We start from the raw sequence: 15,513 nt of genomic DNA, 5'->3' as shown, positions 1-15,513 counted from the left end.
CCTCATACTAATGACCAATCTTGTCTTTTCTTGAATCATAAAGAGAGGAATTATTAGCATCCACCTCTCTTCTGAAGGATTGTTTATGAAAGTACTTTTCTGGAGATTCAATATGAGGCCCTCTAGAGCTGCAGAGTTAATGTCCAGCAGAGTTATCCAACTTACATGTTTGCATCGTTGGTTTACATTTTTCTTTAAATCAGTGCCTAATCTAAAAAGTCAGTGCCACTTTATATAGTATTCCTAATGAATGTATAATTACACATGAACTGTCCGTGTAAAGCAATATGCAACTACTGGTGAAGAATCGTTACAGCACCAGTGGTTCATATACACCACTGTACAGTTTTAGTCTTCTGTAAAAACTATAATTAAAGCTGCTTATCTGGGCAGTAAATGTTTATTTGCACTGTAAAACACTAATATTAGATTAAACACTAATAATAACATTCTTGCAGAACGTGGTGGTGGTTCTCCATCACTGTGTTCATCATTAGAACATCTCCAAAGTTCTCTTTATGGAGTCTAGTATTATTTAGAGTTCTCCTCAGATCAACACCTGGTTTGGTGGTAAATCAGGGCTTAATGATGGTAAATCAGGTGAGCTGCTGCTGCTGCTGATGATGATGGAGTTGAACACATCCTCCATGCTGTGCTGGCTGGACTGTGGGGCGTCCAGGAGAAACCTGGAGGAACCGAGCTCTGTTCTTCAGACTAGCTCACCGACAAGATCTCACTACTTTCTTTCTTCAGAATGAGAAGCTCTTGTTTCTTCTTTTTACTGGATTTATATTTACCTGCAACTGTTCTGATGAGATCTGGAGCTTCTACAGTAAAATCCCTCTTACTGCTGAGAGAGATGGTTTACAATAATGTGATTTGGTGCCTGGAACCTTTGCAGAGTAAATAAAAATAAAATTACCCTCATCTGATTACATATATAACCACATATATGCTGGTATATACTATTAAGTTATGGACGAGGACTATATTTAAATGCACTTATGTGAGTCAGAAGCTGATACATGTGTTCGTACATAAGATGTACTACAGTAATCCATCTGTAACAGTGAATACATCACCTGTAGTGGCACTGTTTTAGTCTGGATTATTAATAGTAACTACATAGTTATTAGAGGCATTACTACAGTATAATAAAGTGTCACTGAAAAGTCAAATGAAAGTGGATGTTTACTGGTGAAGCTTCTGATGGCAGTGATTGAAATGGTCAGAATTGCCAGACAGCAAGACAAATGATGGATTGGTATCCTCCTCATCAGCCATTAGAGCCTCTGTGACAGCCCGGTGCGCTGTACAGAGAAAATACATTCACACCTTCAATCAGAAATCCTGTTTTGTTATAAACGCAGCCTGACGCCTGTCAAAATCAATCAATGTCACTTTATAACAAATTATCTTTCTCAAGACACTGGATGTCTTTCAGTCTTTTTGTCAGTCCTCTTGATGGCTTTGTGGACATATTTGAATTGTTAAGGTTTTCTGAAATAAAGCAGAGACTCAGCCTGATGGATAACCATTATGCTATCTTTATATTTGTCGGATGAAGTGGTTGCTTATGATCCATGTGCTTAGCTAGCAGTGTTGGGGTAGCTATTTAAAAAAGTAGTCCATAATAAATGAAAAGTGACCTCTGTCAATGCTACTGAGGTGGTACTATTTTACTATTTTACTCTGGAATATGTCCTTACGGTACTTCCTGCTTGATCACAGGGATGCAAATTTGGTCAGTCACTAATAAGGCTGATTGTTTCTGTCCAGAAATACAACGTATTTGGTTTTTTTGCCCATCCACTAATAGCGATGTTCAATGAGGCTGTGGTTGAAATGTCTCCCAGAGCTACAAGATTAGAGCTTGCATCTAATGACCGTAATCTTGAGTTTACTGAGGCAAATACAATGTGATAAGCATTTGTGTTGTTTGTGATGTGTCTAAATTACGCAGCACCGAATTTCCGCAGGACAAATGTTTAAACAGTTGGCTGAATGAACTGGCATACTGCCCAGCACTAACCCAACACTATTAGACATTACTTAGTGATCTTTTTCCCTCAGCACTGCATTACTGCATTATCCATCGCACTTCTACAATTCAGCCTTGGTTTCATCCACTGACAAGACATAAGGAACTGAGCAGGGTCGTGTGGTTCTTTCTTTAGAACAGCAAACCAGACTGTTCTGTTCTCGAGGCCTTCCAGTGCTCTTTATCTTCCTCTAGTGTACCCTTTTAGATTCTGTAATTGAAGAGCAGTAGTTCAGAAATCGCTGAATGGGTTTTTTGCTAATTGCAGCAATTTAAGGTTAGTGTCTTTTACTCAGCCTGTACTCAAGAGAGTATTCCTTATCTGGTGGATCAGTTTTAAAGGTTTTTCTCTCAGGCTGCAAGTTTCGATTTTGACATTACAGACAGTGAAACTTTAAAACAAAAAACTTAACTTATTTAAAGTACCATTTAAAATTTTCAGCATGATAACCCAACCTTCACCCCTAAAGGTGTACATTTAAATAATTCAAAATTAACATTGACTAATAAATTGTTAAACATTTTCACATATTATTTTTATGCTGAAGAAACCACAAAAATGGCTTTAGAGCATTTCTGCACCTTTACCCTCATAAAGGTTGCAGAGGTCCATGAATATGCATGAATATGCTAATAAAAAGGAGAAAAAAAAGTGTCCTCCTGCCATCACAGACCCTTTTCCCCCCACTAACGTGGTAACACTGTGCTATTATCTCTGGCATGATAACACGTAGGAGAAAGGTGTCACGGATGTTGACATAAAGGCTGCTCCTGCCTACTGCTTTAATCAAACCTAACATTTTGTTCCAAATCCAAATATAGCTTGAGAACGCTCTCACAAATTATGTCCAAGCCTGAACGGAACTGACTATTTCACCCGATTTCATTCTCCAACACACTCACGGGTTAATTAGAAAAGGTGCTGGGAATCGACTGAAAGGATGCTCACAGTTTTTGTTCCTTTGAACGATTGTGAGGGTCTCAAGGCCTCATTACCAACAACACAAGTGAATCCAGCATGCCAAATAACAGAACCGGGGACCAAGAATACAGACAAACACTGAAGCAGGGCTCAGAGCAGAGCAGGACAACACCTATTTAAAACCGGAAGTCAACGCTTTCTGCTGTAGTTCTTTAGGTTCTAGGTGTTAATTAGTTAGTTAGGACCAATGTGTGAGTAAGTGTGAGGACCAAACTTTAATAGTTTAGTATCATGATAGTAAATACCTAAACAAAATGATAATGATATTACCATCATATTTAAATATTAAGCAGATGAAGAACCTAGTAAAATGTCTCATACATGGGCAGTGACTCATGACTATCAAAAAAACTTGTATGTGCATTTTTTAGTTTTTGGCATAATGTGAATCTTTATATTATGTTTAGAATTGAATAGAAATGCTGCAAAATGAAAATGAAATATGAATGAAATTTAAATGGACTTAAGGTTTTTGTGTGACAGCAATGATATGCCATATTACACTGTAATATCACACATTGAAGCCGAAAAGTGAATATAACATGTTTTTTTAACACCAGATAGATAGATTGTTTCTAAGCAATAAAAGCTATTATTAATTAACATCTTTGTATTCTGTAGAACTATTTGTTTTTTTAGAGGTGTCTCTAATTTATTTTCCTGCTATGAAATTACAGTCAAAATTAGTGTGAAGTTTGTACGGAACACCTTGTTACTCTGAATAATTATCTATTTATGAGCTGTTTTAGTAAGTCCTTTATCAGTGTAATAGCTGGAGCCTCTTGGGCTTTGGTCAATTTTACCCAAAATAATTGCACAGTGGATAACTCAGAGTGTGTATCTCATAATTACCCAGATTATATCAAGAATGCAAGGGACTATAAAACAAAGTGTTGTCAACAGTCAATGGGAAACCCAGCATGAATGTGACCTGAGCAATAAATATTTCAGAAATGTTAACCGGACAAATTTCAAGCTCTACTTGTAGACCTTGTAACCTACAAAACTAGTGACTCTGCTTGTAGTTTGGCTGTGCTTGAGGTTAACATAGAATTAACTAACTGCTAGTAAACTAGCTTACATTTGTCACAAGTGGGATTTGAGTTTTCTGCATCGATTGCATTTGGCATTTAGCCATATTCAGATAACTGTTAATTGCACCACCATCCAAACATTGTTTTTCCAAACATTTTACAGTCCCTTCAGAATTGCTATCAGCACTACCGCTCAGCAGATCAGTGATTATATTAACATAATCATACAAAACAATGGACTTATGTGGTGTTAAGGTGAATTAATACCATTTATACCAAGTGTTTTTGATCAGAGGAGGAAAGGACCCCCTGTATGAACCTTCAGCTTTGAAGAAGTTTTCTTTGCTATTTTAGTATTTGGTTGCTAAAATACATTTTTATAATAAAAAAATGTTAATTAATTTTCATTTCTTTTTGTCATATTTCCGGATTTCTGTAAAGCTACTTTGTGACAGCATCAGATAGAAATTGCTATACAAATAAAAATAACTTAGCATTAGCTAAGTTAACACTTTGATTTCTACACATCAGGACTTTAAAAAAATAGGCAAATACAACATCAGATGAACAAAAACACACAACAGATTCTAACAGATTTTTGTTAAATTATTTAGTTAACAAAAACTAGGGCAAAATGCAGATGCAGTGTATAAAAAATTAAACACACCCTTACAGCTTCCATTAGAATTAAGTAGCAGACAGGTGCTGCTAATCAAATTCCCTTAATTAATTGACAATGAGCAAGTGTGACCACCTCTATAAAAGCAGATGGCAGTTAGCTGGACTTAAGAGTTCAGTTGTGTGTTAACACCATGCCAAGGAGAATAAACATCAGCAGTAATCGTAAAGAAGCAATTGTTGCTGCCCATCATGCTACAGTGAGTAAGATTATTCACAAGTGGAAAACATTCAAGACACTTGCCAGTCTTCCCAGGAGTAGACATCCCAGCAAATTTGCCCAAAGTCAGACCGTGCAAGGCTCTGAGTAATTGCAAAAAACCTCAGAAGATACTTCTCGGACTCTACAGGCCTCAGTTAACATGTTAAAAGTTCTGGTTCCTGACAGTACAATTAGAAAAAGACTGAACAAGTATGGTTTGTTTGGAAAGCTTCTTATTTGGAACAATGTCCTTTAGAGAGACAAGACCATAGATGTTTAACCATAGTGCACAGTGCCACGATTGGTGAAAATTAATTTTGGGCTTATTTTGCAGCCACTGGACCTGGGCAACTGGCAGTCATTAAGTCGACCATGAACTCCTCTGTATACCAAAGTGTTACATATCTAGAGTCAAATGTTAGTCCAGCTTTCTAAAAGCTTGGCCAAAGTTAGGTTATGCAACATGACAATGATCCCAAGCACAACAGCAAATCTACATCAGAATGGCTGAAAAAAGAAATCAAGGTCTTGCAATGGCCCAGTCAAAGTCCAGACCTCAACCCAACTGAAATACTGTGGTGGGACCATAAAAGAGAGTGTCCACATTCCTCTATGATTTGGAGTAATGCTGTAAAGATTTTTGGGCCAGAATTCCTCCAGAAAGATGCGAGAGACTAATAGTCATGCAGAAAACCATTGCTTTACGTAATTGCTTCTAAAGGTGATTCTACAAAGCTATTGATTCATGGGGTGGTCTTAGTATTTCACACATGGCTTTTCCATTTTGGCTTCATTTGCATTGAATAAATAATGACACGGTGAGATCTGTTGTGTGTTGCTGCTTATTGGAGGTTATATTCACCTACTTTTAAGGCCTAGGACCAGATGTTTATGCCCTGATATATAAAAAACAGAATTTGAAAAATGGTGTACTTTCACATGACTGTATTCTGTAGCCAAAAGTGTCCAGTTTACCATATCATTATGCCCAAATTAGCATATTTTAATAAATTGGACCATGATAGATTTAAGCCTATTCTCTGATGTTAAAATTCCCCAACATTCCCACTGATTATCTTTGTGCAGAACTATGAAATCTGTATTTTTAATGGGAAAATAGATAATTGGTAGTTTAATTGAACCAAATACCAACAGTTGAAAAATCATAATGATGAATATTGGAATTGTTTCATTTTAGGTTATAACGGTTGGAGACGATCTTGTGCTGGTTTGCCAAAAATCGAGTACATGTTATTAACTATGGATAAGTTAGTTCATCTGGCATCAATGTTTTGACTGATTTCTCTGATCTGCCTTAATCTCAGTCTCTCATCTGATTTACTCGAATTCACACTTCTTTTGCCCTGATGCTGTCAAAGAAGAAAGCTGTAAAAGAGATGTAAAAAATAAAGTCCCAGATGTTAACCAGATGCTACAATTAAAAACCTAACGCATTGTTTTGCAGCACAAACAGTGGTGAGCACCCACGAGTGAGTACACTCTGCTAATAACAAGCAGCTGTGGAGTCGGTTCTGTGAATACATTTACTGCTATTAAAGGTAGTTGCAGTGGTTTCCCAGCTTTTCTTATTTGGGAGTTGTTCAGTGTATGAAGACGACGAGATCCAGTATTATAAGAGCATACACTGTTTGGACAAAAGTATTGGGACATCTGCTCATTCAGAGAGCTTGCCCTGCTTTTGTTGGAGTAACTGTCTCTACTGTCCAGGGAAGAAGGCTTTCTACTAGATTTTGGAGGAGCACTGCTGTGAGGATTTGGTTGCATCACCCCACCTCATACTCAACTCCCTAGCTCATCAGAAAAATATTGGATGATGCACCAGCCATCATTCCAGAGAGAATGTCTCTTCCCTGGTCTCTACTGTCCAGGGAAGAAGGCTTTCCACTAGATTTTGGAGGAGCACTGCTGTGAGGATTTGGTTGCATCACCCCACCTCATCCTCAACTCCCTAGCTCATCAGAAAAGTATTGGATGATGCACCAGCCATCATTCCAGAGAGGAGAAAAGGGAATTTACTTTAAAATAGTAATAATAACAATTTGATTGCATCACCCCACCTTATCCCCAGCTCTCCAACTCAAATCCCAGAAGTATTGGATGCAGTTCCACTACTCCACAGCTCAATGATGGGGGGCTTTATACCCCTCTCGCCCACGCCTGGCCTGGCATTAGTCATAGTGCCATCCTGTTCATGTTTATCTGCTCCAGAGAGTCCTATTCTATTTTGGCAGTGCTTCTCTACAGGGACTAGACAAGCTGTATGTGTGTGTGCGATTGTAATTGCACATCTGTCTCAGCAATGGGTGCAACTTAATGTTGCTAAATGCATTCATTAGAAGGCATGTCCACAAATATGTGGACAGTCCTGCACTTTAAAAAACACATAGTGAATATGGTGTAGGCTTTTTGTTAGGACTGTTTAACAGAAGATATTAGTGAATGAGGCCCATTGTGATGCTGGAGTGCCTGGACGAGACTGGGTTGCCTTTGAAACCCCCCTCAGGCTATGTATGAATATGAATATTGGAATCCCATTGAAATAGAAAAAAATCTACATGAACCACTGAGCTCGTCTTTACAGTTGTGTTACTAAATTCATTACCCTTCATTAAAGATGGTAATTCGTATGCTTCCCTCATCAGGTCCTTCTTTTATGTAAATCCTGTCATGGAACGTTAAAGAACAGACTCAGATGTAATGCGTGAGCTTAGATTCCTTCTTTGTTCTGCCAGCATAACGAAGGTGGTTTGATGGGATCGATGCAGGTGATGAATGCCAGCGAGTGAGACGGTGGAACTGATTGTGTTTGCGTCTCTGCAGATGGTCTCTAAACGGGACGCTCATTGATCTCCGAGGTGACGAGAGGCGTCGCGTGTCTGGAGGGAACCTGATCATTAAAGGGCTGGACCGGGACCAAGACACCGGGGTGTACCAGTGCTCTGCTTTCAACACCCGTGGAACCATCCTGAGCCAGAGAGCCAGTCTGCAGTTTGCATGTGAGTTGAACGGGTCTATTGTTTATATCTTTATATCAAGCTCTAGATAGTGGAGCACAGTGGTTCCAAACTCAGGCTATGGGGTAACCATGCACCACACGCCACCTTCAACCGAGGACGGTCTTGCTAAAGTGATGGTTTATCAAACAACAAAAAAAAGGTCATAGTTTTCTTCTCACCTTAAATGTAGTTGACCAGCCAAGTTGGTTGACCTGCTTGGTGTCTGGAGTTCTGCCTACATGTTTGGATCTGAAGCTTGAAGCCCATCCCAAAGGAAAAGTAGAGTTATGAAATTAGCAACATTTTGGGAGGAGATACATGCCTGAAGCTCCTCCTCCTCCCAATGTAATCCCCTGTAAATTCCATCTCTACCTACCATCACATGCTCATTATGAATTATCCCAACTCACTACGACCCCATCAACTACCTTTAATTCTGCCACTTCTCACTTTTAATTTAACTTAATGGAGGGGGGTCGGCTTTCTACTACAAAGCAGAAGCCAACCGAACACCAGCCCACCAGCCCAAAGTTCTCTTGAGTCCCACACTCCCCTCTCTTACAGTCTCCTTCCATATTAGCATATACTGATTGCATGGTGTTCTTTGTCTAATAGAAATAAGGTCAATCTCAGCATGAGATTAATGAAAAATCACAGATCTCTAAATATGTGCTCCTAAACTTTCTTTAGAAGAAAAGAGAAGATCAACATCAGCACTTAACTGCCAGAAGTTCTGGTGACAAATGAGAAAAGCATGAGGTAGGGTGATTTCTAAGCCATAGAAGAGAGCTATAAAAGAAATAATGAGTTCTTCCACTTTTTCTGATGGGAATATTATTGAGCTGAGACTGGGGTGAGATCAGCCTGACCTAAAAGAGTTCAGCCACCTGCGAGACATTAGTTTAATCAATGTGAGAAGATCAGGTGGTTGTTTGTCAGGAGATGAAATCCTGAAACAGGAGAACATTGCTTAAGCTTCACTCTGATTTCAAACTAAACTTTACTGTGTTAAGAAGAACTGTGATTAAGAGGAGATTCTAATTCAAATCTTTTTTTAATTAATTAATTAATATATGTCTTTCTTCTGTGATCAGCTGTGGGGCAATATTTATGACCAATAGTTTTGTCAATATCAGGAAATTTGAACAGAAAAAAGAATTTCTATGATAAAAATGCCCCTTTTCAATTATTTAAATCAGATTTTTTTCCTTATTTGTCCCAGTTTGGTTTTGCCAATGAATCCACCCATTTGTAGCTCCCCCTTGCACTAGTAATGCTAGCCAGTCCCTGCCTCTTTTCCAACTACCGCCAGTGTGAAATCGCCAGGCTGGTGACACAGAGGAAAGCTAATGCCTATGTCAGACCAACACCACATTAACAGTGATAAGGGGAGAGAGTGCCATCTACCCACCCAACCAGAGAGAGCATGGCCAATTGGGCTCTCTCAGACACCGGTTACTGATGGCAAACGGCATGGCTCAGGTTTCGAACTCGTGACACCTGGGCCATAGTGGTAGCACGTTAGACCACTGAAGCATTCGGAGTCCCCTAGAAATAAGTCTTATATGAGAATGAGATTAGCAAATCAAATTAAATGTATTTGTATAAAAACACAATCAGTAATTAGTAAAAGACAGAAAACAATAAAAAATATATATAAAAATGAAAAATGGAATTATGCAACACAGTGATTGCCAGTGATTAGACTTAATTAACAAAACCCAAAAGCATGAATTATGAGTATCTTTGCCCCAGTGTTATTATGGTATAACTATAAACACTTTTTTTTTATTATTGCATATCAGTTCCTAAAATGTTTTGGTATCGGGTATAATAAGTATTGGGTGCGACAGTGGCAAGGACAAACTCCCTCAGAGCTGGAGGAAGAAACCTTAAGAGGAACCAAGACTCACCTCCCATCCTCCTTTGGTCATAACTACTTGTATATGTAAACAACAACATGTATAATGTTAATAACAATGGTCCTAAAATAGAGCCTTGTGGAATTCCATATGTCACTTTAGGATAATCTGAAGATTTCCTTTACGAACTGATAACCTTTAAGTTAAGATTTGAACCATGATAGAACAGTTCCTGCTATTCCAATGTTTTCTAATCTTTCTAGGATGATGGTGTGGTCTGTTATAGCAAAAACTGCACTGAGGTTGAGAAGTACTAATAGGGATACACATTCTTAATCAGGGGCAAGAAGAAGATCATTTCTTATCTTCACTAGAGCTGTCTCTGTGCTATGATGAGGTCTGAATCCAGATAGAATTTTTTTTTTGACTGAAGCTCATCTATTTCTGATTGGTGGACTGTACTCTCCTTCCATATTAGCATATACTGATTGCATGGTGTTCTTTGTCTAATAGAAATAAGGTCAATCTCAGCATGAGATGTCTTGCAGGTGGCTGAACTCTTTTAGGTCAGGCTGATCTCACCCCATTCTCAGAGTGCTTAAACCAGAAGGGTTTAAGCACTCCAGCAGCACTGCTGCTTCTGATCCACTCGTACCATCAGCACAACACACTCTTCTAACACACCACCACAACCATGTCAGTCAGTGTTACTGCAGTGTTGAGAATGACCCACCACCCAAAGAATACTACAGTCTGCTCTGTGGTGGTCAGTCCTGTGGTCAGGACTGTCCTGCTAATAACAAAGAATGCAGAGAAGCAGATGGATACAGTCTGGAATAATAGAACTACCGAGTGTGGACAGTAAGTTTAGAGACAATAAGGTGATGTTAATGTTGTGGCAGATTGGTGTATATATAGTTGGATCTGATTTGCAAGAGCAGGGCTTCAGAACCAGGGCTGGGAAACTACTAAACTATGCTCTACAGAGGATGTGTTTGTGTAGTATAATGCATGCTAGATATACAGTGTGTGTGTGGGGGTGTGTGTAAGTGTGTGTGTACGAGGAGCTTTTGTACTCTTGCCTTTCACGTCTCTCATGACTGTTGGGATTATAAGGCAGCAAATGAGAATTCTCAGCAAAAGAAAGTGAAATCGAGTCGGATGTCAGATGCAACAAGCTCAGAAGGGCGGAGCAGCTTTTGATTGGCCTCAGACTCCATCATCGATTCCCATTAGTCACTGCATTGCCAGCTTCAACAGAATCTTTGAACAATCAATTGACTCATGCCTCCATGCTCCTAAGACGGTGTTTCCCAAACTGCGGGGCCAACCACCCACGGGACTGCCACAGGAAGCCAGTGAAGCTCAGCGGTATTCAAAGGAAATTTATATATATATATTTTCTTAATAGGGCTGTCAAAGCTAGCTCTGTTTTTTCTCAGAAAGCCAGTTTCCAGACATGGAAGCTCTCCGGGAGCAGAACTCCTTACCTCAAACGCTCAGTGACAAATCCAATGAGTCGCAACAATTTTCCTGCTTGACTCGTCGGAGCAGGTTTCACTCGTAGCTTAGCTCAGATCTCACTTCATAAGCCGGCACTATGGCTAACGCCTCAGCTCTAGAGACTAGAACAGATAAGCACCATCCTTTTTGAGGGCTGTTTCTTGTCTGGGAGCACGGGCCCTGTAGGTTTCTCCGCCCTATCCCTACTTCCACGTCATGCCGCCTCGCTATTGATCAGCTCTCTGGCCAAAGAGAGGATCCCACTTTCCCCTCAGGAGACAGGCTGCCACTATCCTCATGGGTAGGATAATGAATCTCACTTCAGGGGATTGGTTAAAAGGAGCTGCTTGACATTTATTTCCCTTATTGATCACTGGGTTGTTGAAGGGGAGTGGCGGCTTTAATAGGGCGCCGCCGCTGCCAGCTTTCATTGCCTGCCATTAAGGTGAGACCTTGTTAGTTTGGACGACTTTGAGTTAATCGGCAGTCTCGTCAAAGCGTCTGATCTATTTTAGTTGTTTTGCCAAAGCTCTGCAGCCATATTGCTTAGTTAGCAGTTTGGATTGTGCTTTGTTAATGAGGCATTCACTGAATAGATATACCGGATGTCTTATTTTAAGCTTATAAGCTGTATCATACATCATTATGGTCTGCAGATGGCCAGTAAGTTGTAAACCTGAATAGAAAAGCTGAATGTGCTAGTTTCAGGGCCTACTTCATACGAAATCAATAGCAACAGAGACAGACTCCCTCAGCACCAGCTTCCAGCTCCTGGCCTTACCTGCTTGACCCCGGAATCTGGACTGATATTAATGTTCTTCATTACAAAGCACGCAGACGTGTGCCGCCACTGTAGAGGTGCCTGGCCTCTCCGCAAACTTTCAGCAGCACAGTCCGAGCCGTATAGATTCCAGGCCGAGAGCTCATTAATCAGCCTCAGAGCCTCAGCCTCTCTGACTCCGCTCCCTCTTCCTCCTCTGTTACGGTCCAGGACGTCTCTTTCCTTCAGCGGGGAATCTCTCATTAGCCCGAGCCAGGCTGAGTCCCTCCACCACCACCGACCTAATCCTGCTGTTTTCTTTGTTTTTTTTCCTTGTTTTTTTTACTCCTTCATCACCCCACCTCCCGTCCAATTTGTCTTATCGGTCACATTGACTTTCTCTTGTTTGGCTTCGGGAGCTCCAGCCCCAGCTGTTTGCTCAAGGATTCAAGAGCTGGCAAGTGCGGGAAGCCGGCTCTACCAGCCTCACAACCATGAAACAGAGAGCATGCTTTAATCAGGCCTGCTAGGAGGGGGTGGGCCATGTGACAATATCTTATCGTTATTGTGATAAATTATGCCTCAGTATGCTTTTCTAAGCATATTGTAGGTATCATTGGTATTATTTTGATATGGATCATGCATGGATCATAGAAATAGATTTAGAGAAATTATAGAGAACCTGTGAACAACACCCAGTTTATAGTAACTGCATCTTACTTATGGTTAGCCCAATATGCCATCTAATTTTACACTGGTTGTAACTAGTTGTTGTTAGTTTCTTTGCAGATTATTGGTAAATTCTTTAGCAATTTTGTTACCCTTTTAAACCTGGACTGAATGCGGGCCCATACTAGAATTGTTTAATAGTTATATGTTTACATAAGTTACATATTGTCATGACTGGTAAGGTCTGACAATGACTGGTGAACACTCGCAGGGACGGTGCAATGCAAGACTTTAATAAACAAAACAGGGGAATAAACAGAAACATGAAGTGGCAGCAAAGTACAGGGTAAACTAGGAACAGAAAACAAACGTGACAAAGTAAACGGGGCAAAACATGAAAGCCACCTGAGGCTGGTGGATAGCCAGGGAGCTAGGCGTGGACGAGATAACTAAACAGGGAGATAACACTAGAAACTAAGAATGCTGGCAGTGCCAGTAATAAAGCAAGGTAGTAACAAAAACAGCGCTCATCAGGTGCAACTAAACTTACAAGATGTGGACCCGAAGCTTAGGGATCAGGTTGTATAGTCCTGTATAGTTGCTGTTTGAGAGGTACAAGGTTTGTGTGTGATAGTGGTGATGCTGTATGTTGACTGTGTGTGTTGTAGTTTGGAGTGACCGATCTGATCTTGGAATATCACTGGAAGAGCCTGTTAGCCAGGTCAACCTAATGTCCTATTCACATTGTAGTGGCTAAAACATCTGCACTGTACTAAAGGAACATCAATATGGATACATGAGCAGCTGCATGTAACTAAATGTAGCTACAACCTGAAATGTGGACACTGGGTCTCATTCACCAACTGTTCTTAAAAACACTTTTCTTCTTAAATGTCAATAATGCAGTTTTCAAGATTCTGGCATTGCCCAGGGTTTTCTTATTCGGGATGTGTTCAATTTAGGTAGGACAATGGCATCCGTCAGTATAGCATTATAACAATTCTGAGCATTCCCAACCTAGACTTCCTGTTAGGACTTTTCTCAATAACACATTTAAGATGAAGGTAAATGAGGCCCACTCAGTCTAAACTTCCAGAAACGTCCTGTTAGCTGTCTTGATCCAGATTGTTTTGCAAACCAATGAAAATATATTGCAGTGGGATTTTAATCATATCACTCATCCCCGCTGCCAGCTCTCTCTCTCTCTTCCCTCTTGTTAATTTGAAGGTAGTGAACAGTGCAGAGCCTCTTTGACAAGGAGGATAATGCCAGAGTGTAAAGATTAGGGATTATTTGGTAATAACGCTGGTGTATCACTCTGGCGTCGAGGGAAAGCGGTCGGTGTTCTTTGCATCTGCTCCCTCCATCCCGCCCTCTGCTTTATCCTTCCCTCGCTCGCTCTTTCCCTCCAGAGCTAATCCCGCAGTCGGCACGGCGGGCTGCATTCTGACACACCCACCATATGCCGAAGTCCATTTCACATTACAAAAGCAGCAATCAGCCGTCAGATAGTGGCTGACTCACTGGAACACAACCTGGCTCCCGCAGTCTGATATTATTGCTGTCACAGACGCTGCCTTCCAGCCGTTACCTGCATCACATCTGAGTGTTAGAATCAGACTAGCATTGCAGTATCTGATGTCTAGGTGTGTGCTTACTGTTTTGCAGATCTGGAAAACTTCAAAACTCAGCCCAGAAGTGCCGTGAATGTGAGGGAAGGCCAAGGTGTCGTGCTGTTGTGTGGGACTCCTATGCATTCTGGAGGTAAGATGGGGTTAGTTGCAGATCTAGTGTTAGAAACCACTGCTGTCGAGCTCTTACATTATGCTTAGACTCCTGCATTGGGCAAGTGGTGGTACAATGGTAATGAGGCACTGGTGGCTTGATGGTTGGAGTACTGGGTTATTGGTCATGGGGTTGTGGGTTTGAGGCATGGGTTCACTAAACTGCCACTGTTGAGTTCTAGAGCAAGGCCCTTAACCCCTTTCTGCTCCAGGCGTGCCATAGCATAGCTGCGCTCTGGCACTCTCAGTTTTCTGGAATATGCAAATAGAAGAATTTCATTGAACTGCACAGGAATAAATAATAATAGATGTATTTATTACTGAAGATCAGTACAGATGGGGACTGTCTCAGGGAAATAGATGTGAATCTTTTCAGAATTGTAATTTCTTCTAGGATACAAAACAACATCAGATTTCTACATTGTAAAAAGTGTTTTTGAGTTAACTCAACCTTGAGGTGAGTTCATTTAGTCCCCAAATGTTTTACTTCTGAATCTCAGTTTGGTCAACAATTCATATTGAGTTGAGCTTACTGGTCAACTGGTCCTTAACACCTTACATACCGTATCTGGCGAAAAGTATTGGGACACCTGCAAATTCATATTTTTTTTCTAAAATCAAGGATAATAAAAAGAGTTTATCCTGCTTTTGTTGGAGTAACTGTCTCTACAGCGAAGAAGACTCTCTACTAGATTTTGGAGGAGCATTGCTGTGAGGATTTGATTGCATTCAGTGAAAAGAGTGTTAGCAAGGTCAGGGTGTTGGATGATCACTACCTCACATTTTCCCTCAATCATTCCAAGAGTATTGGACAGAGCACCACCATCATTCTAGAGAACACAGTTCTTCCAGAACTCAATGCTGGGGGTCTTTATACCCCTCTACTAGCCCATGCCTGGCAGAGAGTTCTAGTCTATTGGCAGGACCTCTATAGGGCATTTGCACATCAGTGTCAGCAATGGGTGCTACTTAAAGTAGCTG

General features: G+C 40.5%; 1 protein-coding gene across 2 annotated transcripts in view; it reads left to right on the top strand.

Moving 5' to 3' along the window:
• The window catches only part of cntn3b (contactin 3b), a 124,040-nt gene that overhangs the window by 40,820 nt on the left and 67,707 nt on the right, over positions 1-15,513 (top strand). For both annotated transcript variants that reach the window (XM_072684918.1, XM_072684917.1), the window contains exons 4-5: positions 7,779-7,954; positions 14,417-14,512. In XM_072684918.1, the coding sequence (XP_072541019.1) occupies positions 7,779-7,954; positions 14,417-14,512 (272 nt within the window). The remainder of the gene's footprint in view (positions 1-7,778; positions 7,955-14,416; positions 14,513-15,513) is intronic.

Source organism: Salminus brasiliensis, chromosome 7 (genome assembly GCF_030463535.1).
Source record: "Salminus brasiliensis chromosome 7, fSalBra1.hap2, whole genome shotgun sequence".
NCBI classification, from domain to species: domain Eukaryota; kingdom Metazoa; phylum Chordata; class Actinopteri; order Characiformes; family Bryconidae; genus Salminus; species Salminus brasiliensis.
Note: the sequence above shows the minus strand (reverse complement) of the source record. Positions and strands in the feature narration are given on the sequence as shown.